Here is a 23,997-nt window from a genome sequence, read left to right as displayed (position 1 = left end):
CAATCTTCGAAGAATAATCAGAAAAGAATTCACAAAAAAAATAGTGTTGAGAATAAAATTCGAAAAAATGAAATGCGTTGTTTTTCGTCGTGATTGTTGAAATGTTCATTTATTTCTTTTTGCAACAGTCGTTTAATCCGCACCGCGGTAAACTACAAAAGATAAAATCAAGAGTTTTTGATAAGATAAATTGGATATGAGCTCGAGGCGAATAAGCTTAATATACATAATACAAGGGAGTTCATACAAATACAAAAATGATTCTCGTCGGGGAGTTGTTTCGCATGATATTTACGAGCTTCGTGGGATTATCGCAATAATTTTAAATCTATCAACTGACAATAAGCTAGAACATAAATGAAGAAAAATAAAAAACCGGGAATATCCGATCACCGGTTTGAACAATGATTGCAACGAAGATGTTTTTTAAATGAATAAGAACGAAATATCGTAACTTATGGCACAGAATATCTTCTCAATAATTTAACGACTCGCAAGAATCTTTTCTTATAGTACACAATATCGAAGAAAGCTGATAATATTATTAATCACGAAACGACGTTACGCTCGGTGGGTTGCCTAAATTAATTAGCGAACGAACGTCGAGAACGAATGAAAAATCACAATCCGGTGTTCCACTCTGACTTTTTTTTTTATAAGTTATTTCATGTTCAGTCGACTCTCAATCTCTCTCTCTCTTTTTTTCACTTTGTCTACGGAAACACTCACATCAGTTGATGAAGCATTGAAAAAAAGATTGAGTGAAAAGAAAATGGAGGAATTGGCTGTTTTAGTTTTCTTTGCTTTTTTCTATATAATTCTACAGTTCCAGGCCCATTTATCCCAGAGAGATAAAATCCTCGTACACTAATCATTCAATTATTTACAAATCGAGCTAATGTAACTAAAAATATACATTACAATAGAATTACCACGTATTTATATCCATATGATAACGTTTTTCATTCAATTTTTTTTCAATTATATTCCGCGAGCATTAAGGATTCACTGGCCTTGTGAAATTTGCAAAAAAATGGAATTCCTCTCTTCATTTCAGTCTGAAACTTATATTTTATCACGTTTTCAAGTACTAACAAAAAAATGCTGAAAATGGAGACAGAAAGTATTACTCATAAATAGTCTAGAGGATTGTTAAATTGTAATAAACGTTGGAGACATCTTCACTAAATGGATGGTTGCGATAAGAGCTCAATATTTTTTTTTTATATTCGAACTTCGAGATTCATTTTTTTTTAGTTTTTTAACCTCCTAAATTCTCTCTTCCGTTAAGCGACCACAGGCCAATGCACCCTTAAAGTCTGTATTTAAACGCAAACGATCGTACATTGCCCAGAAAATTCAACACGCACTTGAGCGGGTTCAATTAGCTCGCGAATAATTAAATTTGATTATATTGCAAATACGAAAATACATTTTGGCTTCGATTCGATTGTTCAATCATTTTCGTCTTTTCCTTTTATTTTTGTATCGACAGTACTTAATCGCGGTTTCGATAGAGTTTCATCATCGTGTAACGTATTATATTTCTTGTAAACTACAACGATCATTATGTTCTTTTTTCTCTATCTCTCTCTCTCTCTCTCTCTCGCTCTCTCTCTCTCTCTCTTTGTTCTTCGACGCCCAGCGTGCATAAATAACTCTTAAAGGAGGAGGGGAGATACAGGTGACAATATAAGCATTTTGCGAACATAGTATTTAGCAATGATAAAGATGAATCAGTGTTTCGAGTATCGAGGGTCATGCAAGGACAAACAGCCGTTTTTTTCGGAGAGTGTTTTTTGTCAGAGAATTTTGAAGAGAATACCGTCTTGTATCATATCAACAATGAATTTCGGAAGAAAAATTCCTTTCATTCGTTTCGGAAAAATTATATCGAAAAATGTCCTGTAGCGTATGTTATTCCGTTTACTTCTAATTTTTTTAATTATAAATGTCGGCTTAAAATTTTTCATTCAATTGAATTCGGCTTGAGAATCAATCGATTTTGGTTTTGATCTACGAATTGTGAATTCTTTCAAAGCATCACTTCAATTATTTTGGTGAATTACTGAAAATGAGACCGAGAGTGAATTGTACAAATATTTTGCCAGAAACCATCCCGTCACGTTTTTCTGATAAAAATTTTAATCCATAGTGCGAGAATTTATCAGAGAATTTATCGATTACATTATTTATTGACGTTTGGGCGTTCTTGGATTTTTTCTAACAAAACGGCATGGTTCAGGTTTTGTTGCAAAGATCTTTGACATAATTAGCATGAATGTATCGGCATGAATCAATCCGACGAAAGCGGTTTTCTTAATTTACGATTTGTTTCCGTCTTCCCCGGATTATCGATGTGTGCATGTATAACATGCGGTTCAACAGTGAGAGCGAAAAGAAGAAGAATGCGAAAAATGCGGCGGTGCAATGGTGATTGAAAAAACGTAAGATAAGTCTGCAATTAGAATTATTGGATCAAGTTATGAGCAATAATTTAGCTCGAAGATTAATTCTTTCCTGAAGTGCTCCAGCTAATTCACGAGTCAATTCCTCACACACTAGACGCAGCTCCGAGTTTTTGTCCCGCAATTCTTGCAACGTCAATGTCCTCTCTTCCTCGGCCTCGTCTTTTACAGTTTCGTCTTCGCCTTCACCACGTTCTGCAATAAAAACCAGTTCTTGTATAAGCTGAAATTTTTGCTATGATTTCAAACCGTTGATTTCATTTTGTACCTAAGAAATGAGGGAAAATTCATTTTCTTTCGAAATAATAATTTATAGAAAATTGAATTCACATCGTTGAAGCCCGACATGACAAACATGGCTTTCATTCATTTGTTTTCATCGATTTTATTTTTGTCAGCTCGTATAACTTCAGACTGATTGCTTTTGAAAAAAACTTACTAGGACTGGGCTTCCTATAGATGTGAAAAGCGCCACAAACACCGGCAAATTGTTGAGATTGTGTAGCACTGGCCTCCACGCTAGCAATTTGATTTTCAGGGTTATCACCTTTAGGAGAAAAGTGAGAAAAATCCGCTACAAATCCGTGACTTTCACTCATAGTTCTATGACCCTCTCCTTCACTTTTCTGGCCAACTAATTTCCTGGGAGATGTCTGAAAGTACAAAAGACGAATTTGACATCGGACTAGAAAAATTGACTCGAAAACGGGGTGAAATTGGTTGTACTCACAATTCCCGGTGAAACTCGTGGTGGCACAAGAGGCGGGGCGCCGAGAAAGTTTTGTCCGATTTTTGCTGTGGGCCCAAGAGGAGACATTGAGTCTTTGTGTGCAATGCAACAATGTGAGGAAGAAAATGTGTCAGTATGGGCGTACGATTCAAAAAAGTTTATAAAGCTTTTTTTATCAACACTAAAATAATCAGCAACAGTTTTCGCACGGAAAAAAAACATTAACAGCGTTTCACTCTCCGCAGCAGTTCAGTTATGAAGCAAATTCAATGAAACAATATGAAATATGAGAGAATTCTAGCGACTTAGATTTTTCGATACGAATAAGAAATGACAGGATTTTAGGAATATCGAAATTTGATAGTTTTCCGATTTTTCTAGTGTTGATATTCAACGAGTCATTTCTTTCCCACCTAATTTGTTTAAATCGAGACTAGAACTTCGCGTGTGAGTTCTGTAGGGCCGCGGTGGCGGAGGAGGGGGTGGTTCTTTCTTTGGTGTGGCGATAACGGCGTCGTCGGGTTGTGCAGGTGGTGGTTTTTTGGCGAGTGGCCTTTGGACAAGAGTGACGGTAGAAAGTTGAACATCATCATCGACGAGAGTGACAGCGCCGTTGGAGTTGGTGCTGGTGCCGTTGGCGCTAGAGGCGAGTATAGCGGCTTCGGGAGTCAGTCTGAGCGGTACAGGGTGAAGAATTCGGGGATCACGTTCGACGGCAGCTTTTTGGAAATCGAAATTAACCGGTTTGGGACCTGGGGAAGTTAGAGAAGTGCTTGTGCCGGTTGGTGAATCGACGAATTTCGTCCATTCCTTGCTTTTGGAATGGACGAAAGTCAGAGTCGTAACAGGTGGTGGAGGAGGAACGGCAGATGGTGGAACAACCGCAGCAGGTGGAGCAACTGCAGGGAGAATTGCGAGAGAAGGTGGCAAAACGTCGGGCAGCGGCACATGATTGCGTCGAAGTACAACGAGATGCATCGCGACGTAAAATTCTTGAAGACTCAACGCCCCATCTCTAGTTACATCCGCAAGTTGCCAAATACGTCGTAATTCAGCAACAGGCAACCGTGATTTTTCGAAGAAAGTACGAGCTACTGTTCCAGCCAATAAGCCCTCAGGATCAGGCTGTAACTGCGCAAATTGAGCCGCGTAATAATCACGCTGCTCGTCGCTTATTATCCAAACTTCCTCGGGCGGAAACGATGCAGCGTCACCTTCAGCCTCAGCCTCGTCACTGCTGTGCCGCTCAGAACTTTCCTCTTCCGTACCCAATAGCTGTCTTTGCTCTTCCGATACCAAAAGACCCTGCCAACTTCCTGACACAGAGTCCAAAATGTTTTCTCCCCCCAATATCCCCTCGTTTCTCTCTTGTGTCACACTGTTAGTTGGTGTCGGTGAATCCGTACTTCCACCTGTTTCTCTCGGAGACTCAGCCTCGCTCTCACTTTCCGTTGTACTCTCTGGCAATCTCGAGTTTGATCTCCCCTTCATTATTTTTGTTGATTCCAAACTGTGTCTTCCGTCGTCCTCCTCTAGCAAAGACCATGTAAATCTGGGCAACGCTGTTATTACCTCCAATGGCGTCGATGTCTCTCTCTGTATGTCAACTCCTGCTTGATGCGCGGCAACTAATTTCAATATGATGTAAAACTGTTTTCTTTTCAAGTGTGTTGTGCCTTTAGGACTTGTACAAATTTCCAGAATCTGCAAAATATTTTACCTCTGTTACTCCTCATCTTTTTCTCATTCCTTTGATCTTGTGATATATATATGCATAAGCTTGTAATTAATATTTTCTAATGGGATGTACCGAATTATACAAACTAATTTATAACTGAAAGTAAAATTCAAAACCTTTCGTTCACAAGATAGACAAAAATTTTTTTTGTTTCCCAATAATACAATCATGCATTGTTATCACAACAGAACAATTGAAATTTTATTTTATTACAAATTACATACCAATTAAGCAACCACTTGGTAAATGATAGAGGGATAGACAGTATTAATTCACAAATTTCACTTTTATCATTGTTGTGCATATCGTACATTAAGATCTGATGTCAAAAATCAATGTTTCTTTTCCTGTGTATCTACATAAAAATCAGCCATTACAGTTGATTTTGAAGGAGTTTTGAAAGGAATTTAATATTATTTAATTCCACATTTTTTACTCAATGTGAAAAAGTGAGGCTTCCAGAAAATCATAAAAAATATATTGTATAAAATCGTTATGGAATAGGGAGAATGTTTCATAATTGAAGATAACATGTAATAATGTAACAGAGTTACTGAGAAGAGAACTTAGGAAAACAATTGAATACGATTTTATTTCTGCACAAGTGACAAGTGACTAAAATAACTCATATTTCATTATTATCCTTATCTTGACAGTCATAATAAAATGTAAAAAAGAATTTTATTTTTACATTAATATCGAGTATTGATTTTTCAGAGAGGATAACGAGTGAAAAAATATAATAACTCAATGAATCGTTAAATTTTCTTGAGGCAAACCTAACCTTACTTAACGATTGTTGGAAAAAAGATTAGAAAAAATTATGATTAGTAATTGGTGCTTACTTTTACAGTGACATCGCGGGGTAAATTGGCCGAACGTAACAACTCAGCGGCCTTAACAACCGGGACACTGTCTTCATCGGATGGTTCACAGCAATACAGAAATATATTACTGTAATATTGATGTTCGGTTTCGGTCAGCTGTAAATTAGCTTCGGAGATGAACTCCCAATTCATTTTCCAACGGATACGAGTTCGAACGATCTTAGCCCGTTCCGTGGAAAGACCTTGTCGATGTCGTCGTTAATCAATTTTTTTTCCTTATTGTTACAAAATGTTGTCAACCGGAACGAATATAACGTAGGTTGAAAAATCTGCACGAACAAACGGATGCGCTCTGTTTCTCACCGAGGCTTTATCAATTTGGCCTCATTATTTTTTTTTTTTATGTCCTGCAACAATCCTTTGCGTTTCTAATCGTTCTCGATTATCGCGGTCAATTTTTAATCTTTCCACGATGTTTTTATCGATCCTCACAAAATAACGTCGCGTGATCCTAGAAAATCCCGCAACTTCAATCGTCGAACATCGCAAGACCTCGATCAAACGTCTGAAACGTCCGCCATTTTTATATCATCGAGTTTGACATTACTGCGGCTGATGGGATGTGCATGCGTATATATACACACGTATCAAGAGACTCGGTATATATATGTACAAAAGAATCATACCGTAATATTCATCTTAATCTGCTGTGCCTTACACTTCAATAACAATATCTTATGTTTCACAAACATTCATTTATTTTTATTTCATTATTGTACATGTACATTATTCGCGAGACTCTTGTTTCTTGTTTCTTTCTATTTATTATACATGTAGCATGTTGACACACACTGATTAAATTATATTAGAATATGTTTCTAAAGGGTACACATTTTGAAATAAATTAACAAATTATACCGAAAGCAGTTGAAGAAAGATTGAGATCCCTTTTATTCTTTGAATCTCAGGATTCAAGAGTAAACCTTCATTTATTTTTTTTGACCAATAAATTTGAAGAGTACTATTTTTTTGAATGTAGAAACTGCAGGAACGACGTCGGTGCAAATAACTTCTACTGTATCGATGTTTCCTGCGAAAGTAAAAAGTATATTCTAATTCACGAAATTACAGCTGTATATTGTCAGTATTGTGTCGTGATCCCTGAACGTTTAACCTCCAAGATGCGTTTTTGTGACAGTTAAACGTAGGCGATCTTCTATTAACACGCGAAAATAAGTAATAGGTGAAATAACGGAAACGAGGATAAATAAAATACGTTTCACCAAACATTCTCGTTGATCAGCCCACAACAGAGGTACGAAGTTCAATCTTTAATAGATAGATTTGTGACCGTTCGAAATACTGATGCAATTTTCATTTTTCAGTTGACTAAACACATTAAAATAAAGATTAATATCAATGGATCATCGCCGTACTAAATGCAAAACAAATTTATCGAAACAACGATGATCTTCATAAAGGGTTAACGAGAATTACAATTCCGAATAAACGAAAAACAAGAAATGATTATTTGCACAGCGGCAAGTGAATTGAGTACAAAGTCTTGAAAATCAAGACAATGAAACGTGAAATTACGTTCATCGTTCTCGACACGTCTTCCAGGATTAGAATTTGGAATAATTAAATTTCAAAATAGAACTAAACAAATTGAAAAAAATGAATAACATATCAGGACAATTTCGTAAAACAACGTGGGATCCATTCCTTATAATATCTCAAATAATTGCTGTTCAGACGGTCATGTATTTCTGTCTTGGACTGTGGATTTGGATCGTTGCATCAATGCTTGGCCACACAAAATCTCTGGATTATGCATTTCAGTACAAAGAAATTCATGTTCGAGATTTCGGGGGACGTCTTGTTATAGCAATATTTGTAATAAATTCCCTAATTGGTTCACTCGCTCTATGGTGGCTTGTACAGAGAACCAAACAATGTATGGACTTTGCGTGCACAGCTCATCTCATACATTTATTTTGCTGTTGGTCTTATAATTCCAGTTTTCCCACGACCTTCAGCTGGTGGTGTTTGAACATTGTTTCGTTGAGTATAATGTGTGTTTGTGGAGAATTTCTGTGTATGAGGACGGAGCTCAAGGCAATTCCCTTGGGGATTAACAGCCAGAAAACAGCCTTGTAATGAATAATAATTTAAAAAAAGAAAACAAACTGAAGTGTATAATATTGATATAAATTATGTGTTAATGGATTCTAATGAGTTCTCATTTTGTTGAAACGAGCTGAAAAAAATCGTATTACAATTTCTTGAGGTTTTGAATAGAGATCCACAGATTAGAACTTGCCAATGTTGAAGTTTGCACTAATAGATATGCAATGAAGTCCAGAGTTCATCAACAATGTTATGATAATTCAACGATTTTGTTTAAAGTGCTCCAAAAGATCTTACATAAGAAATTAAAATGAGTTATTAAATGATGAAAACGACAAATGAAAAATCATTTTCTGTTGCATTTGAATCGTGCAAACTTCAATACCATCACTCTAATATGATCCAGTGGATAATCGATTAATTTATTAAGAACTGAGACGTCATCAGAATATACTTTTCTTAGCTAAGCACAAGCCGGTGATTTCGATTTTTTCTGAGACCCTTATTCCCAGGTAACCGTGAATCATGTTACCACAGATTGTATAACTTTTTCTTATATTACATTTCAACACTCTTGGACTAATGTTTCAATTGAACTGCTGGCAAATATACATCCCAGGAGTCAATGGTGGTGATCCTCTTTGTGGAAACGCAAGCCACAATAACCGCAGCTATGGTTGCCTGGTTTATCCTGGAAATATAGAAAAATGTATTTCAATTCTTCTGTGGTAAGGATTGTAAGCGTGAATACATTATTTTTACATATTTTTTAATATTTAGAATTTATACAGAATTTATTCATGCCCTTCTTTGGATTTGATAGTGAATTAACCTCTTTATGAAAATTGTTTTAAAAGCAAATAGATTTTTCTAAAAAAATTGTGTATCATGCTGAATTAGAACCTTTTTATTGCATGACAGATCTATATATTATCATTTAATATATAACAAAATCTTGTCAATTTCTGAATTTCGAAATCATTCAATTTTTTTAATCCATATGTTGGAATACTTTGCAAACTTGAATATCATGATACAAATAGATTCTGAATATTTTTGATACACCAATGGATTCATGAAAATTAAATTTAATGAAAATGAAAAATATGGTTGCACAACCTTCATATAAATAGGTTATTAAGGAACAAATAAAGACTATGTAAACCAAGAAAGAAATGGCAAAATAAAAGACTAGTTGCTTACCAGATTAATATAAACTTTGGGATGTCCGAGAGGTCCGCCACCACCATCGCAAGCAACAATTCGATCTTTAGTCGGCTTTGGTGGAACTTGGGCAATCAAGTTGATCGCCCAATTGGGATTAACCTCTTTTTGTCGATCGGTAAATCTTGCAAGACGTCTGTCATTTGGATCATATGTCTGTATATGAAAAAAAAAAAAAACATGAGCAGTAATAGCATGATTTAGAAGAAATGTAACTTTGCAGATAGAACTGACGTAACTATAGAGTCGAAAATTTCACCTGGTGATCATATTAATAATAAAATAGAAATAAAATCTTGAGCCTAAAGCTCAAGATTTATTTACCTGGCCAGTGTGAGTGACTTTTTGCCCTGTTTCCCAAAAAGTTTTACCTCGTACGGTTGTAGACAATGTCGTTAAAGGTTTTGGACACAACTTGCTCGAATTACCGAGCAAACAACAAACCTTTCTGCTCGCCATTCTTGCGAGGAATGAATAAATCTCGACGGGGTCACGTGATACACCGTCAGACCAATTCTCGGATGGTAAACAGAAACCGACGACCACAGTATATGTGAATGTGAACAACTTGGCCCAACGACACCACTTTTCTAATTTTTTCTAATTCTATTCATTTGTGTGTTGTTTTAGAGCATTGTACAGTATTGTGAGATTAGGTAAAACATTTGTAGGATGCCTATTATGATGAAAAAAAACGAAATTTACAGAATCTTTTCCGAATTGATAACAAACGCGAAAAAGTGCATTATCTGACCTAAACAGTTGTTCAAAGTTTTCAAATTTTTTTCATAGCCTGCTTAATGCGACGCATTTCGTTTTGAAAAAAGATATGTCGAATGCCAATTAATAGATATGGGATATTCTATGTCAAATAGATCGCTTTTAACATATCGAACATTTACTATGAAAAAAAAATACCATCAAATTTGTTATTTTCTGCCTAAGGGAATTATTTTCTACTTTATCGAAAGTCCATAATTCGTAACAAACTTTTATCGTCTACATAAAATCAGATTCGTCGGTTTAACGTTTTTTTATTTTACTAAAACAAAAATAAATATGTAAATGCTGGTTAAAAAACAAACGATTAACAGATGAGGTAAATTTGTAATACAGTGAACAATAAAAAAAATGTTTTTGACATCATGAGAACAAGTTCTCAAAAACATTCGAACTTTTTTCAAACGAACATAAAACGAATAAGTGATATCAAAGTTAAAAATCGACTTTGAACAAACCTGAATTTATTACACATCTTCAGAGACTGCGCAGTTTTTTTTTGTTTCGTGTGACGTGTGACGCGAGCGCCACCACACTGTGTATATACATACATGACATTAGTGAACGTTTGATTCAGATTGAGTAGAAAAATTGAAGGAATTCGGTGTAATGGGCGGATGACGAATCCTTCTGGATCGAACCGTGTTAAACCTCGTCGTCCTACCGAGTGATACATCGTTGTTCTTCTTGTAAACGTAAATATACTTGTTTGATGAATTGACAATATTCGCGATATTCGCTAATGTTAGATCGACCGTCGATATGCCTCCCGGTTTACATTATGTTTTTTTTTGTATTCACGAAACGTTTTGTTGCGGAATCTCGAAAAATCGAGCAAAAGTGGTATTTGTTTTCCACCCTTCTCTACAAATGTAAAAAATGCACGTTTTTTCAAATTAAATTTTTCTACCTTCGAACTCCGTAGATTAGATACTTGCTTCGAATCGATGCTAGATTCATTAACCCCGGGATAGTGCTCACATATTTTATGATCTATTCGTACAACCCGGGCTTGTAAGACCCGACTAGACCAGACTTCTCTTATTTGAAAACTGGGTCTATTCAGCTACTTTTCTAACATTGTACTTTCTGGGTCTGTTAGACCCCGCAGTATACTCCGAGTCTGGAGAACTCCTAAGTAATGTTTTCTTCCAAATTAACTGATCTGCAATAAACATGAAATCATCAACTTAATTCCATAATTAAAAATAGTTTATGTTTTGTCAGGTAAAGAAAAAAGAGAAAGAGTCAGGAGTGATAGGAAGCTCATGATTTCATTAGACTGCAACTTCTAAGTGGTATTAATGCCTTTTCACCTGAGAAGAAACTCTGTTCCGGAAATGGAGGAATATTCCGCAACCTCTGACGTCTCCGTTGTCGATGTCTATGACATTGCGTCGGAGATTGGCAAAGAGTGTGAAAAGCTGATAGATTTGTTTGGCGCGGATGCTGTAACTGGCCTCATGCCCAAAGTAATCAATGCTCTTGAATTACTGGAAAATCTTGCAACTAAGAATGAGAGAGAAATTACGGCCGTACAGGAATTAACCGCCAAGATTTCACAACTGGAGACGGATAAAATTGGGAAAGCCGAAGATAGACAGAGGTTTGAGAAGGTAAGTTTCATTGATAATTTTTTCACAATTGACACATAACTGATCTCATTTCACTATAAATGAATCAAACAGGAAACAAATATTTCTTCTTTTCTGACATTAGTTGATCTGTACTTAGATTTTTATTTTCTATTTTTTTGTAATCTCCGATGATTTGATAGGAATGCTGTTACTGCCACTATTCCATAAAATATTGTGTTCTCCTACTGTATTTTGGAATTTTCAGACATGGAATAAAATGAATTTTTATTTTTTGTATGCTATTTTCTACTAAGAACAGTACATCAAACATTTTTTAAAACTATGCGCTCAAGAAAAGAAAATTATAAAATAGCTGTCGATGAATTTTGTTAAGCTTCAGATGAAATTCTGAATAATTCTTTGATACAGGAAGTAGAACAAACAGAAGAGCATTGGAGACAAGAATCTCGAGATCTGGTTGGGATGGTGACAAGATTACAGGATGAGAATCGTCGTTTGTCGGCGGCATTGCAGGAGTCACGTAGCGATACTCAGGACAGCGGTAAACAAAGTACTAACAACCGTCATCCCCCTAACTAAATGACGCTAGTTCGCGAATTCATATTTTGCGGGAGCGCTTTCATACTAAAAACAGGATAAAACTTTATGACGGTATTGTTAATGTAACATCGATTAGCTTTTACAGCAGCTAGTCAAGAAGTCGACATCGCAGTGTTGCAACATCTGAGGAGCATGATAGACAAGCAAAGGGATCAAATTCGAGCGAGAGATCGAGAGTTATCGCAGAAGAACATGGAAATCGAAAATGTAAAAAAAAATTTACAGAAAAATTACTGAAATTTTTAGTCAGCAATGAATTCTACCATAGTTTATATTTTACATTGTAACAGTTGACCGTACAAGTCGAAAAATTGTCATCTCTCGGTCGTGAATTGAAACGAAAGCAACGTCAAGCTCAGATGCAGTCACGAGGTCTCGTCGAGGAGAGGGCAGATTTTCTTGCTCAATTACAGGATCAAAATCGCGAACTTATTAATTTAAGAGCCCGACTTGGTCTCGCCCGCAAGGAGAATGAAGATCTGACAAAATCTCACTGCTACCCGGATCTTACGAACAAAGTAGTCTACGATCTCGACGATCCGGACAGGCCTAGATTTACAACCGCTGAGCTTAAAGAGATTTTGCACGAGAGAAACGAGTTGAAAGCTCGAGTTTCCGACCTCGAGGATGAGCTCGAACTCTACCGACCCAAACCTGAAACGTACGTTTAGAATCAATTGAGATAACATTAGGGTTTTTATTCGTTTAAATCCTTAATTTATTTCGTAATTATTAGTCGTATATTTGGCCCTTTTCTAACTTTAATTTTGCATGGTTTTTTCTCATTACTCGGCATGGTTGATCGTTTACCTGGCACACATTAAACGCTCCATTTTATCGTGCTTTGAGATCAGGCAGTGGGATACCAGCGATCCTGACTAACGTTTACGCGTAAGACCAGCACCCCGCTCGAGTTTATGTTTTTCAATATTATTATCTCGCTTCGCTACACCGAGAAAATATTCCATATTGGATTATAGTGTGTTATTAAAATTTCGTTCAACCGACAAATAACACGAAGGAAAATGAGTGTTTTCTATTTCTTCGAGGTAGTCCATGGTTACTTTTAATTATGGAAACACAATCATTCACAGTTATATATAATTTTACATGGTGTTACCGTAAGAATCTGCTGGATTCTAAATTTTTACTGAAAAGCGTGCTACAACGTGCAGAGACTCCATTCTACTTTGTATTCATTTATATTTTCAGAGGAACACAATCATTTTTCTTTACACCGAGTAGAAGTCATAGTACGAGTAAAAAATAATTTATCAGTAAATTTTCATGTTAGAATTCGTTAATCTGAATTTCACTATTTTGTTTAATTGCAATATTTTACCTCCTTACTATTTCGTAAATGAAAATTCATTGACGGAGTTTCACGGAACTTTTATAGATTTTTCTAGAAATATAAATGGAAAATTTTCTTTGTGTGTTTTTTTTTGGAAAAGGCTATTTCACGATGTCTTCGCATCGAATGATGGTTATTAGAGTTTGAATTAAAATATAAACGAAAACGAATAAATCCTTAAATTTACGTTCTTCGTTAGACCTGAGGACGAGAGGGATTTACCGGTTCAGGGTCCATTGCCGGATGAACCTGATGACGCGCCGTGGAAAAAATCGTCAGAGTCTGGAATACGAAAATTGTAATTATAAAATAGTTTGATATTTCCACGATCGTTTACCCAGACAAACTCTAATATATTTTTAACAATGTTTCAGCTTCCGAAAAATATTTTCTGAGAACAGCAGCGGTTTTCTCGGTGGCAGCAGTCCCCGACGAAGTCTTTCGAGCCTTTCGAAAATGGCGTTGTCCGGGAACGGTGCCAGTGATACATCGATTTAAACGATAGATCCTGTAACATTTTTGGTCCTGCCATTGGATGGTCATCATTTAGCTATTGGGAAGCTACTCAACCCGATGATTTTTACCCCTCGTTACGTAACTGATCTTTCGTTTTGCAAAATATCCCATTTTGGCCACAGTTTGGCCGAGATTAAGATTCCCATGATGAGACGCTCAAGGTAGAGTAGACGATCGACCGACCTCCGTAGATTGAAAAAAATTCACTCGCTCAATTCGATAACAGAATCGGTCAAGGATGTACATGCGCGTCGTATTAATCAGTTGACAGCTTCTCCATATTTTTTTAAAGGAATTACCTTGGTAATTCATATACAGCATAATATTAGTAGAAAGGCATTATCCTCATTTTTTAATTGCAAATTATGTTTGAGTTCATTGCAAAAAATATTTCATTCCAAGTCTTTCACATAATTCGATAGTACATTGCGAAAAGGCAACGTTTGACAACGTTGAACGTAGTCACCATATACAATCCTAAAAAGTACAGCTGTCACTTCTATTGACAATATGATATAGGTGGTTGCACTATATGACAAGTGACGGGCTTGCAAAAATTAAAAATTCTAAAACCATTTGTCGTCTTCAACTCAATATTTCCAATTCAGATGGCCGTTGACCACCTTTTTTTTAATGTACTATTAGATTCTGCGCGATTCAATTCATATAAACAATGGTTTAAATTTTTGACATCTAATGTAGAAATATATTAAATTTTTAGTTGAAGATGGTTGAAGGGGCCAGTAAGTCATTGTGGCCATAAACGATATATTATTTCTGTACTTTTCGACTGTTAGTATTTCAACCAAATAGTCCATAAGGAGTCTTGAAATTTCAAAAACATAGAAAAGCAATCTTGGATTGTACAACATAAAAAAATTAGCATGCTATCTAAAAAACAGCCCTCGTGCCTGTACATCCTTAGTGATTTTATCCAATATCGTATTATTGATCAATCTCGAGCGTCTGTTTCTCGAGAGGTATTTTATACCTCTCGACAAATATTTTATAAAACGATCATATTTGTTGCCAAAAAAGTACTGCGTATTTATATAGCTTTATCAGTGTTATATAATTGTACGAATGCATATTTTAACACACAAAAAAAAACCAATGATTTTCCCTTTAGCGACAAAAAGGACGGTAGATATTGGCAAATGTTTTGAAGAAATTTCGACCAAACGCTGCGATCCTTTTGTTTCGTTTTATACGATTAGTATACACACGAATGCATATATATATATATATATACCCACACATATATTTTTTGTATCGTATCTTCATGGATCGTTTAAAGATTTTGGGTATGTGCGACCCTCTTTGCTTCCGGCTTAAGATATGCTTTTATTTTTTACATCAATTTTATCTTGCATTTGAATTGCGTGGCAATTCTGCGCGTTGTTGCAACTCGCAAACAAAAAAAAATGATCAGCCTTCCCAATTCTTCACGTGTAGCATTCGAGTATAGGCCATTTTCTTGAGCTCCGATCAGCGGCGCTTTGGCTGAATAACGTCATGAATTCCAAAAACAAGACTTAATCGTTGATGGAAAAACGTTATTACATTATCATTTAGAAATACTAGTCGATAGTGGAAGAAACGATTTGTAGGGAATGTCGTTCGTCGATCAAAAGTTTAATGATTCGTTGAGTGCGCGAAATTTTTCATAGGCAGAAATTTTGTTAAGTACACGAAGAAAGTTTTCTCGTCATGTTGTCTAAAATAAAAATTCAACATTTCTAGTCCATTTTCTTTGGATCTGGAGTTCAAAAGGAGAAAAATTTGAAAAATTCAATTCAACGAAATTGCAGTAAACATTTTACTTGTTGGAACAATATTTTTGTCGATTCTGAGGAATTTTTATACATATTTCCGTTTTTTTTAACATTATTTCCGAATATAAAGTTCGCGAATCGATAGACTTTTTCAAGCATGCTAATATTTAGCATAATCAAAGAGAAGTTTATACGACACAGATCGTGTACACTAAATCGACATTCCAAAGAAACACAAGAAACATCGATGTAGAATGGATGATAAAAAATGAGATGAACATTTATTTATACCCGAGTAGATGCGGAAACCCGCGTGTATAATCTACAACTCTCGTAGAGGAAATCTTGGAACTTTAGTTCCATTGACTAAATATTGACTAAATGAACACATTGCCCGATTGTAAAAGTAAACATATCCATTCCGCGATGTATCGATGCACGAGTAAAAAAAAAAGGAACAAGATTTCGAACCAAAAGACACAGATCTAAGACATTTTCAATTTTCCTAGAACGTATATATTTTCGGAAAATCCGAGACACATCAATTAAACGAGTTTATAGGGCAGTGATCAAGTATTTTTTATTGTTTTCCTTTTTCCTCCTGATGACAGTGAAATTTGTATATATACACACTATTGAATAAATAACAACTTGTTGTACGTCAGTTATTAAGTAATGAGAAACACAATACCAACGATTAAAGCGTGAATATTTGAACTGTAATGAAAAAAATGTTACACGAATAAAAACTATTAGTACAACTCGATGTGTTCCGATAATTCTGATTTTTCACATCCATCTTTTACGTCGAAATCTTTTTGATCTCAGTTTGTGCGTTCGACGAACGAGACTAGGCATTTATAAATGCAAAAGAAAAAGAAAATAAAAAAAATCCTATACGCTGTGACAGAGACGATTGACTAGACTGGCTACAAGTCAACGTTGTTCAAATTCGCTGCTGAACCTTTGGGCAAATCAGGCGGTACAAATTTTCCGATTGGCTGTATGGCCTGCCGCTGTTCCGACAACTTTCGCATCTCTTGACGCAGCTTTCCTAATATCGCGTGATTCGGTTGATTCACCGCTGCTTTTCCCTGTAACAACGTTATCTCTTGCTCCAATTGTTTCTTCTCTTTGAACGATTTTACGCTCCGAGAACCGTACAGTCGGAGTAGTGAACCCCACGATTGAATGTGCGGATGCAACAACTGCAGGATCGCTTGGGCTGCTCGTTGTTTACCGTCTTTTTTGTTCCGACACACCTTTAAAAATCAAAGTTCTTCGTGTTAAATATCACACATTCGAAGTTCATGAATCTTGTTCAAAATTATGATTTTACCTACGAATATATTATTAAGTTTACCGGAAACTTTTGTCCTTTTCTTTGTATTTTGTTATATTCCAAAAACGGACAAAACTTTCCGATAAACCTAATAATTTCAATCACGAATGTATGAAAAATCAATTCTTTGTATCTTAATAAGTGTTCCGAAAGAAGAAAAGTTTGCAAGAAACCTAAACATTTCAAAAACTTCGAAGTCGTTGAGTGAAAAGTTCTTACAATATTGTATTTTCAAGTTAACGATAAAAAAATACGTAAACGAAGGAAATATTGTCGAAAAGGGTAAATGATATCGAAGAAATCATTGAATCCAGCTGGGAAAATAACGAATGAAAACTTACCACGGTGGCTTCGTGTTTGGCGACGCGCATGGTAAATTCATTGCGTTGGTGTTTGAGTGTGTTGACAGAGTAATTGATGTGCATGTCGCCCAGGCCGAAATTTCGTTGCAAACACGTTATGAGAATAGCGTGAGGGGAAGGTTCAGTCGTTTTTGCGCAAAATTCAGCCACTCTTGGATCAGTTATCGATATTTCATCGAAAAAAGATAAATCGGCGTCGGCGTTACCTCTGGAAGCTTTTATCGTGCGACCGGCATTGCTAGAGACTCCGTCGCCACTCGTTTCTCCCGAAATTTTGTCTCGCATTTGAGGAATCAATATTTCAAGGGTTTTTCTCGCAGCGTTAGCTTTTGCCTGTTTCTTACTACTCCCGAATCCACTCCCGTATTCCATATCGTTGATGCAGACTACTGCGGAATAGGGCGTTGCAGCATTCTCTAAATATTGGAAAAAAATTGTCAGCATTTTGACCAAATTTTGCTTCAAATTAAGTTGTAACGCATTCTCAAGGCAAAGAACTTACCCAACTCTTTGAATTTATAGGTCGGTTGTTTTTTAAGAGCGTGTTGGACGTATTCGTGAAGAATACAAACGTAACTTTTACCCGAAGGATTCATAATCCAATGTTTGGGAGGTCTTTGACCTCCTGTTTCTTGACCGGTACCAGGACTTCCGTTTCCCGTGGCGGTTGTACTCCCAATGGGAAATGTAATTAATTTAGTGCCATCCGGGAGTGTGGGTCGTTCCAGTTGTTTCCGATGCTTTTTGTTTTTAGTAAACTTTCTTCTTGCAGACCAGGATCTGTAGAAAGAAGACGAAATATAAAATCGCAATGGCGGACGAAGTAAATATGAAATATTTCATCTTTTTAAATTCACATTTTTTGACTTAAAAAAAAAGTTCTAATCAGAGTTCTATAATCAAGGCTCACTCACTGAAATCTCATAACTTTAATTGCTTTAAAACGAAACAGTGTTTGGCAGTAAGTTCTTAAGTGTTGACTGTCGAGAGAATGAGCAGCACGATTTTCCTGAATAGTTTCGATCTTAGCGCTCGGCAAAGTGCATGTCTCTGCCGTTGGATGTCGTTCTTTTTCCCTCTTTCGTTCTTCTTCTTCTTCCTGCAGAGCTCTTTTGTATTGGAGACAAGGAACCGCACTCACTGGTACCTCGTGCTTTCTCACGCTGCCCGGACCAAGGAAATAAGGTTTCGCTAGCGTACAAACTCTGCTCTGCTTGTGCAGATACAATGGCATACCACTATTGTGGGTCACCTGGACCCAACCTTCTGGCAATACGTCGAAATGATTGTGCCCTATTTCTGTAATCAATCGATGAAACAGTATGTCAAGAAAGTCAGGTTCTGGGGAGAGAGATCAAGCGCGATTACTCACCGTCCAAAACAAGTTTTTCTTTCTCCTCGTAAGGCATATGATCCGCTCCTTTTTCTTTTCGTTTCCCTCGGAGTTCGGCTGGCAAACCTGAATGAATAATCGAGTTAAAAAATCGGTAACGAGTGTTTCTAAATTACGTATACAAACATTCTACCTAAACGTATGGAATCGCATAAGTTAAACCAAAAATCAAAATGATACAGAATATTTTATTATTCAAAAAACTCCAGTTAAGGAACGGATTCTGAACCGAACAATTTTGTGTTGGTCTATGATAAAATTCGTTTTTGTCATTTTATTACTTATCAAAGTTTGGGGATAAGTTACTTCGCGTACATTGCCAAAATGCTTGGAGTTACAGAGCAAACCCATCTATGAAATCAAAATTGTGGAACATAATATTTCCAATTAAAATTCTTGTGGCAAGTTTCGTGACTTTAATATTTTTAGTCTTGAGAGTGGACAGAAGAATACTTGGTTGCTAAGTTACAAGAGCAAACTTTTTCTAACTGTTAAAATCGAAGACAACCGAAATCGGTTGTTTTCGGTCGTTTTTCTACTTTTTTCGACCGTTTCTTGGTCGTACAATCCGTTAGGGGTAGAACAATTGTTCTACCTCGAATGGTTTCATGGAGATGCATATTAACGCTTAAACTCCACAAATTAACAACGCATAAGCAGATTGAAAAATGTTATTAGTTTTTAATTCGAATTTTGGTTCTAGACTCAAGCTCCTGTGTTGTACTCGCCGAATGGAACGTATACCGAATATCAGTGTTGAAAATATCAAAACAAAATTCAAATACTAAAACTCAAAGCTGCACTCATGAATACTTTTTCTATCAAAATGTTTTCATTGAATATTCAAAAACTATTTGACTGAAACGAAACGAGAGTTGAATGGGATGTTCATTTTTTACCCTCTTCCAACATAGCTTCAATCTCGTCATCCGGTACATCGGAATCAACGGAGTCATTGCTATCAGATTCATAATCAGAGCCATCGTCCTCATCACCATCCCCTTCTTCATCCTCGTCGTCATGATCAGCAGCACCATGACGTTCGAGATCATCAAGGATGTCAAACTGACGAAGATCGTCACTAGAAGTAGCACCTTCCATGCCACCAGATACCGAAGTGCATTGACTGTTAGGCCCATTGTAAGTGGCTTCATCCGTATCGTCCATCTTGCCAATTGTATCATCCTGGTCCATGCAATCTTCATTCGGACCGTTTAACGAAATTTCCATGGAAATTTGTGAACATGAGGGTGTGATTGTCTTCATACTCAAGGAAGCAGCTGCAGATTCGCTTGGCGTTTGTGAAATTGTCATCATGCTGGAGGATGACAGCTGTGTCCCAATTTCCATTTGCCCTGAGCCAAACTCTGCGATAGGAACATCTTGGATCTCACTTTCCATCGTCAAGCCCGTCCAAACGTGGAAAACTCTGAAAGACTCCACAACTATGAAAATGTTCCGATCAGTGAGATTTATTGGTTTTCATGTAGAAACATTTTTTTTTTTTTTTCCAAGATTCGATTGCTCTCGTGGAAGCGAGTAACACGCTGCGATTGCTGTTTGTTAGCTTACTCAGCAGTTCATGGTACGACTCTCAGAAGAAAAACAGAGAAAAAAGAGGTGTGGGATTGAAAACCTGGAGGGAATGAATGGACGGAGAGGATGAAGCATGTTGTATGGCCGCACCCCCTTTCACCAATGAGCCCAAAGTCCAACCGATTTTCCATGGCCATAATTGAAATGGCAACGAAAATTGGACATTTGCATTGATGTCAGCGGTCTAGAGCCCTTTTCCTATGCAAACTCAGATGTATACACGAAGATGTTTTCTTACGGAGTTCATAAAAATTTTTAGTTGTCCGCTTCTGTTTGCGTGTTTTGGTGTATGCGTACAGGCAAACACGTATTGGGTAGAACGAAGATTCTTTTAAGGAGCACAGTTGCTTGCACCGTTAACATTGAGGGTTCGATATCGGCGTACTAATCCCAAAGCTATACAGAGACAACATTGAAAGATTGTTCCTGTTACTAGCCGGAACCATTCGCCGATAGCAGCGTGCCTTCGTTCGTATACAATCCTTGGTACACATCAAATCTTTTATTCACCTGAGCAGAATTTTCCTGTGGTATTGTTTCTCCTCAACGAAGGGACATTATCCCTGGGGAAACCAATATTTCCGTGATGAACTTTGTTAGAGCTAGAATAATCTTTGGATATCCCAATCTCTACTTAATTTAGTAGGCAAAATAGAGAAATTCAAAGGTCATGAGGAAAATGTTTGGATACAACTATTTTTCCCTCAACTAGTGAACCTCATTTTTTTTAACCCTAGACTCATGGGTCTGAGAGACCTAAAAAAAATAACAGAACTCATGATTTTGATTGAACAGAATTCTTGGATTTAAAAACAAAAATGTATTTGATCGAACTTTCGATAATGGCTCGGTCTCCCAGGTCCAGTGTGTACGAGTGGCCAGTGGAGACAAATGAACTCCTAGGATTGAAATAGCAATAGGTAAGTTTGGTTCACTTTGACATTTGGTCATTTTGACTTGAGTTGAATTCAGAATTTGCGTTTGTGTTGAGATTCTTACAAATTGTTTGGAACCAACTAATGTCGAAAACTCTAATTTTTTTCGAGTTATGTACATACAAAGTTGCTTGGGTAATGAAGAACCTCACGGTGGTCGGAATGAGGGCTCGAAAAATTTTAGTAAGCCAGGGTTGATGCCTCACCCTGTAATACCCCCGATAAAATTTAGAGTGTGATGAATTACTACACCTGACTGCAAACAGCGAATAAATGGAAGTCAGAGACATGAAAATTTCAAGATCCAAGATTGCCAGTATAACAATAGGGTTCTGCGATAACATTAACAAGGGCGGAGAAACACGTGGGGACAAGAGTTGATGCACCGACCGATTGTGATCGAAAATTCGAATTTCGAAGCAACTTTGATTATAAAAAACTAATTATCCTGTTGGAGGGATGCGACACCTCGACGTGTGCTGGTAACCTTACCCAATTACGTTACTTCTTGTCGTTCCGATTGTATCAGTTATTACGTTAAAAAAAGCTTATGATTGAAAACTGTTAGAACAAACCGGATAGCTCGGATAGCTCGGAGGCACTACGGTCTTCGCCTATCGTCGGCCATCATGGATCAGCTGTTGAAAAGCTGCGTCACATAGCGCCTCGCGAGCGAGCGATACGGGAACTTTCCCAAAAAGCCTCAAGGGGCAAGAGTACGATTTCCGAGGCGCCAAGTTTTGACCATGCAGTCTTCATAATTAGCCCAAAATAAGATGTTTTTCAAGAGTAAAAAAAATCGAAATTTTGCCTTTAAGGGGGTGAAACGGGGGGTTGAAAGTTGAAGTATCATTATGACGTGTATGCTCCCTAATTTGGACCATGTAGCGCCCTTTTTTTTATCGGAAATGATACTATTTTGCAGTAAAATGAAAATCAAAATTAAAAAAAATAAAAAAATTTAAGGGGGTGGAACGGTGATTTGGGGAAAATTCGTCGAAAACAATTCGTCAAATCACAATTCATCGAATCACAATCCTTTGAAAATTTGTCGAAAACTCTTTAGAAATACTGTTTTTGATTTTTGGGTGGGTCCGGAACATCACTCAATAGGGTTTGTAACGTTGAGGCGCGTTTTTTTTTTAATTTATAAAAATGTTGAAATTCATTTCTCCTTCTACACATCTTTGATGTGTGTGCGGAATCGTTGGGTACGTTTGAAGCACCTTCGATGTGTGTGCGGAATCGTTGAGCGGGTTTGAAGCACCTGCGATGTGTGCGCGGAATCGTTGGGTGGGTTTGAAGCACTTTCGATGCGTGTGTGCGGAATCAATCGTTAAATCTTGGCCCATCCGAAATCGTACTTTCCCCAATGAATTCAAGTTATATTTTGTAACAATGTTCGCTTATACTGCCAAATAAACAAATGAACGCAAATTGAAACAGGAGATGGTAAACAACACATAACACAACAACACAACAAGACAACCTCCACGTGGTGTTTTCCGGGTTACGCTAATAGTCTGCAATTTAGCGCACACATTTTGAAAATCAAGGCGCAATGTTTTAATACGGCATTGAAACACTATTAAAAATACTATTTTATACTTCGAAAAATCATTTCAACGCAAGATATTAATACCCTCACGTATTCGCGTGCGTTAGAAATTTATCATCAATAGCCAAAAAAACAATTTTTTTCAACTTCAAATGGTCATAACTCCTTAAGGAAGCCGAATACGCAAAAATTTTATTCTTGTAATTCGTTTTAGAATGGTCGAAATATAAAGAATCAATCGTCAAATCTTGGCGCCTCGGAAATCGTACTCTCCCCCATCAAGGTTAGCGGTTGGAATGGAATTTATGGGAATTTAGATGTTTTCTTTCAAATTGAAACATTGGCTAATTAATTTTCTCGGGTACAGTACTTATTATTACGCCGATAGCAAAAATTGAATTTATTTCAAATTGCATATTCGGGTTGTTGATATCCAAATTTAATCGTAGAATCAAATCGAACGAAGGGCGACGCGCGCGGTGTGTTCAAAGTTAGAAATCTTGATTTCGCGAAGTGATGAAATTACGAAGGAAACTACAGCGAATCGGGTAATAGCGATTTAAAGGAGTAGTGTAAATTCGAAACGAGGACAGTAGCGATACAAATTCAACATAAACTCACGCGAAATGGTCCTGCAAAATTCTATTGGGGGAATATTCTAAATACAACGGCGTATTTTTAAACGAGCAAAATAAACGTTTATAAAGCGATGCTCATAATATTCTTTTAAGGAGGGCGAAAGACTGCTCCGACTCTTAAATTCGTTCATTTGTAATGTTACAAATGTAACACGGGAATTACAAACTGTTATAACGTGTAAAAAAGACGAAGCAGCAGGTATTATGCGATCAAGGTCACCGACGTTTCGCCCAGCGGTCATCCGTTTCGAGCGGACTTTGTCTGTAGGAATTGGATGAATAATTAAATCTAATACGACGAACGAAAGATCAACGTTTTGACCCCTTGCGCGATCGAATACTTCGTTTCGCTTCTTCAAATGTATGCCAAAGCCGACCAATGCAGTCTTCCCCTTCCCCTTCATATTATATCGTATTCCGTTGCATTAAGATT

At 36.8% G+C, this 23,997-nt stretch overlaps 5 protein-coding genes across 14 annotated transcripts; 2 read left to right on the top strand and 3 right to left on the bottom strand.

Moving 5' to 3' along the window:
- Nucleotides 1-80: 80 nt before the first annotated feature.
- Reps (RALBP1 associated Eps domain containing) lies at nucleotides 81-5,975 on the bottom strand. 2 transcript variants are annotated; one of them, XM_043415058.1, is made up of 5 exons: nucleotides 5,782-5,975; nucleotides 3,612-4,902; nucleotides 3,199-3,290; nucleotides 2,908-3,121; nucleotides 81-2,663 (listed from the first exon to the last, which is right to left on the bottom strand). In XM_043415058.1, the coding sequence occupies exons 1-5, from the start codon at nucleotides 5,953-5,955 to the stop codon at nucleotides 2,479-2,481; spliced, it is 1,956 nt and encodes a 651-aa protein (XP_043270993.1). In that variant the 5' UTR covers nucleotides 5,956-5,975; the 3' UTR covers nucleotides 81-2,478. The 2 variants fall into 2 exon arrangements, with proteins under 2 accessions (XP_043270993.1, XP_043270994.1); XM_043415059.1 differs by having other exon boundaries at nucleotides 3,199-3,263.
- Sys1 (Sys1 golgi trafficking protein) lies at nucleotides 5,944-7,992 on the top strand. The gene is made up of 3 exons (XM_043415071.1): nucleotides 5,944-6,078; nucleotides 6,803-7,078; nucleotides 7,149-7,992. The coding sequence occupies exon 3, from the start codon at nucleotides 7,441-7,443 to the stop codon at nucleotides 7,921-7,923; it is 483 nt and encodes a 160-aa protein (XP_043271006.1). The 5' UTR covers nucleotides 5,944-6,078; nucleotides 6,803-7,078; nucleotides 7,149-7,440; the 3' UTR covers nucleotides 7,924-7,992.
- A 302-nt stretch (nucleotides 7,993-8,294) lies between these two features.
- On the bottom strand, nucleotides 8,295-9,725 carry ND-13A (NADH dehydrogenase (ubiquinone) 13 kDa A subunit). Its single transcript, XM_043415072.1, has 3 exons — nucleotides 9,442-9,725; nucleotides 9,097-9,273; nucleotides 8,295-8,584 (listed from the first exon to the last, which is right to left on the bottom strand). Exons 1-3 carry the CDS (start codon nucleotides 9,574-9,576, stop codon nucleotides 8,516-8,518), a joined length of 381 nt encoding a protein of 126 aa, XP_043271007.1. The 5' UTR covers nucleotides 9,577-9,725; the 3' UTR covers nucleotides 8,295-8,515.
- Nucleotides 9,726-10,269: 544 nt separating this feature from the next.
- Nucleotides 10,270-16,501, top strand: Rilpl (Rab interacting lysosomal protein like). Of its 7 annotated transcripts, none has more exons than XR_006260462.1 (8): nucleotides 10,270-10,592; nucleotides 11,125-11,513; nucleotides 11,904-12,045; nucleotides 12,172-12,302; nucleotides 12,386-12,756; nucleotides 12,950-12,986; nucleotides 13,649-13,747; nucleotides 13,824-13,845. XR_006260462.1 is itself a non-coding variant. In XM_043415067.1 (8 exons), the coding sequence occupies exons 2-8, from the start codon at nucleotides 11,202-11,204 to the stop codon at nucleotides 13,945-13,947; spliced, it is 1,194 nt and encodes a 397-aa protein (XP_043271002.1). In that variant the 5' UTR covers nucleotides 10,270-10,592; nucleotides 11,125-11,201; the 3' UTR covers nucleotides 13,948-16,501. The 7 variants fall into 7 exon arrangements, 6 of the variants coding, with proteins under 6 accessions (XP_043271002.1, XP_043270999.1, XP_043271000.1 ...); XM_043415067.1 differs by having other exon boundaries at nucleotides 11,904-12,036; nucleotides 12,181-12,302; nucleotides 12,954-12,986; nucleotides 13,824-16,501; XM_043415064.1 differs by having other exon boundaries at nucleotides 11,904-12,036; nucleotides 12,954-12,986; nucleotides 13,824-16,501.
- On the bottom strand, nucleotides 16,295-22,015 carry pasha (partner of drosha). 3 transcript variants are annotated; one of them, XM_043415054.1, is made up of 7 exons: nucleotides 21,861-22,015; nucleotides 19,737-20,266; nucleotides 18,817-18,903; nucleotides 18,359-18,743; nucleotides 17,947-18,224; nucleotides 17,424-17,860; nucleotides 16,295-17,002 (listed from the first exon to the last, which is right to left on the bottom strand). In XM_043415054.1, exons 2-7 carry the CDS (start codon nucleotides 20,236-20,238, stop codon nucleotides 16,670-16,672), a joined length of 2,022 nt encoding a protein of 673 aa, XP_043270989.1. In that variant the 5' UTR covers nucleotides 20,239-20,266; nucleotides 21,861-22,015; the 3' UTR covers nucleotides 16,295-16,669. The 3 variants fall into 3 exon arrangements, with proteins under 3 accessions (XP_043270989.1, XP_043270990.1, XP_043270991.1); XM_043415055.1 differs by having other exon boundaries at nucleotides 19,737-20,282; nucleotides 21,861-21,997; XM_043415056.1 differs by lacking the exon at nucleotides 21,861-22,015 and adding an exon at nucleotides 20,672-20,789 and having other exon boundaries at nucleotides 19,737-20,282.
- Nucleotides 22,016-23,997: the final 1,982 nt, after the last annotated feature.

The sequence above is a fragment of the Venturia canescens genome, chromosome 3, assembly GCF_019457755.1.
Source record: "Venturia canescens isolate UGA chromosome 3, ASM1945775v1, whole genome shotgun sequence".
NCBI classification, from domain to species: domain Eukaryota; kingdom Metazoa; phylum Arthropoda; class Insecta; order Hymenoptera; family Ichneumonidae; genus Venturia; species Venturia canescens.
Note: the sequence above shows the minus strand (reverse complement) of the source record. Positions and strands in the feature narration are given on the sequence as shown.

Coding starts and splice junctions, on each gene's coding strand:
- Reps (XM_043415058.1), bottom strand. CDS start 5,955: ATGAATTGGGAGTTCATCTCCGAAGCTAATTTACAGCTGACCGAAACC. Junction 4,903..5,781: donor CCCGCGATGTCACTGTAAAA/GTAAGCACCAAT, acceptor AATATTTTGCAG/ATTCTGGAAATTTGTACAAG. Junction 2,664..2,907: donor CTATAGGAAGCCCAGTCCTA/GTAAGTTTTTTT, acceptor TTTTTATTGCAG/AACGTGGTGAAGGCGAAGAC.
- Sys1 (XM_043415071.1), top strand. CDS start 7,441: ATGAATAACATATCAGGACAATTTCGTAAAACAACGTGGGATCCATTC.
- ND-13A (XM_043415072.1), bottom strand. CDS start 9,576: ATGGCGAGCAGAAAGGTTTGTTGTTTGCTCGGTAATTCGAGCAAGTTG. Junction 9,274..9,441: donor AAGTCACTCACACTGGCCAG/GTAAATAAATCT, acceptor TTTCATATACAG/ACATATGATCCAAATGACAG. Junction 8,585..9,096: donor CCAAAGTTTATATTAATCTG/GTAAGCAACTAG, acceptor CTATATTTCCAG/GATAAACCAGGCAACCATAG.
- Rilpl (XM_043415062.1), top strand. CDS start 11,202: ATGCCTTTTCACCTGAGAAGAAACTCTGTTCCGGAAATGGAGGAATAT. Junction 12,303..12,385: donor AGAACATGGAAATCGAAAAT/GTAAAAAAAAAT, acceptor ACATTGTAACAG/TTGACCGTACAAGTCGAAAA. Junction 13,748..13,823: donor GAGTCTGGAATACGAAAATT/GTAATTATAAAA, acceptor ACAATGTTTCAG/CTTCCGAAAAATATTTTCTG.
- pasha (XM_043415054.1), bottom strand. CDS start 20,238: ATGGAAAGTGAGATCCAAGATGTTCCTATCGCAGAGTTTGGCTCAGGG. Junction 18,904..19,736: donor TGAAGCTATGTTGGAAGAGG/GTAAAAAATGAA, acceptor TTATTCATTCAG/GTTTGCCAGCCGAACTCCGA. Junction 17,003..17,423: donor CCAAACACGAAGCCACCGTG/GTAAGTTTTCAT, acceptor TGATTTTTAAAG/GTGTGTCGGAACAAAAAAGA.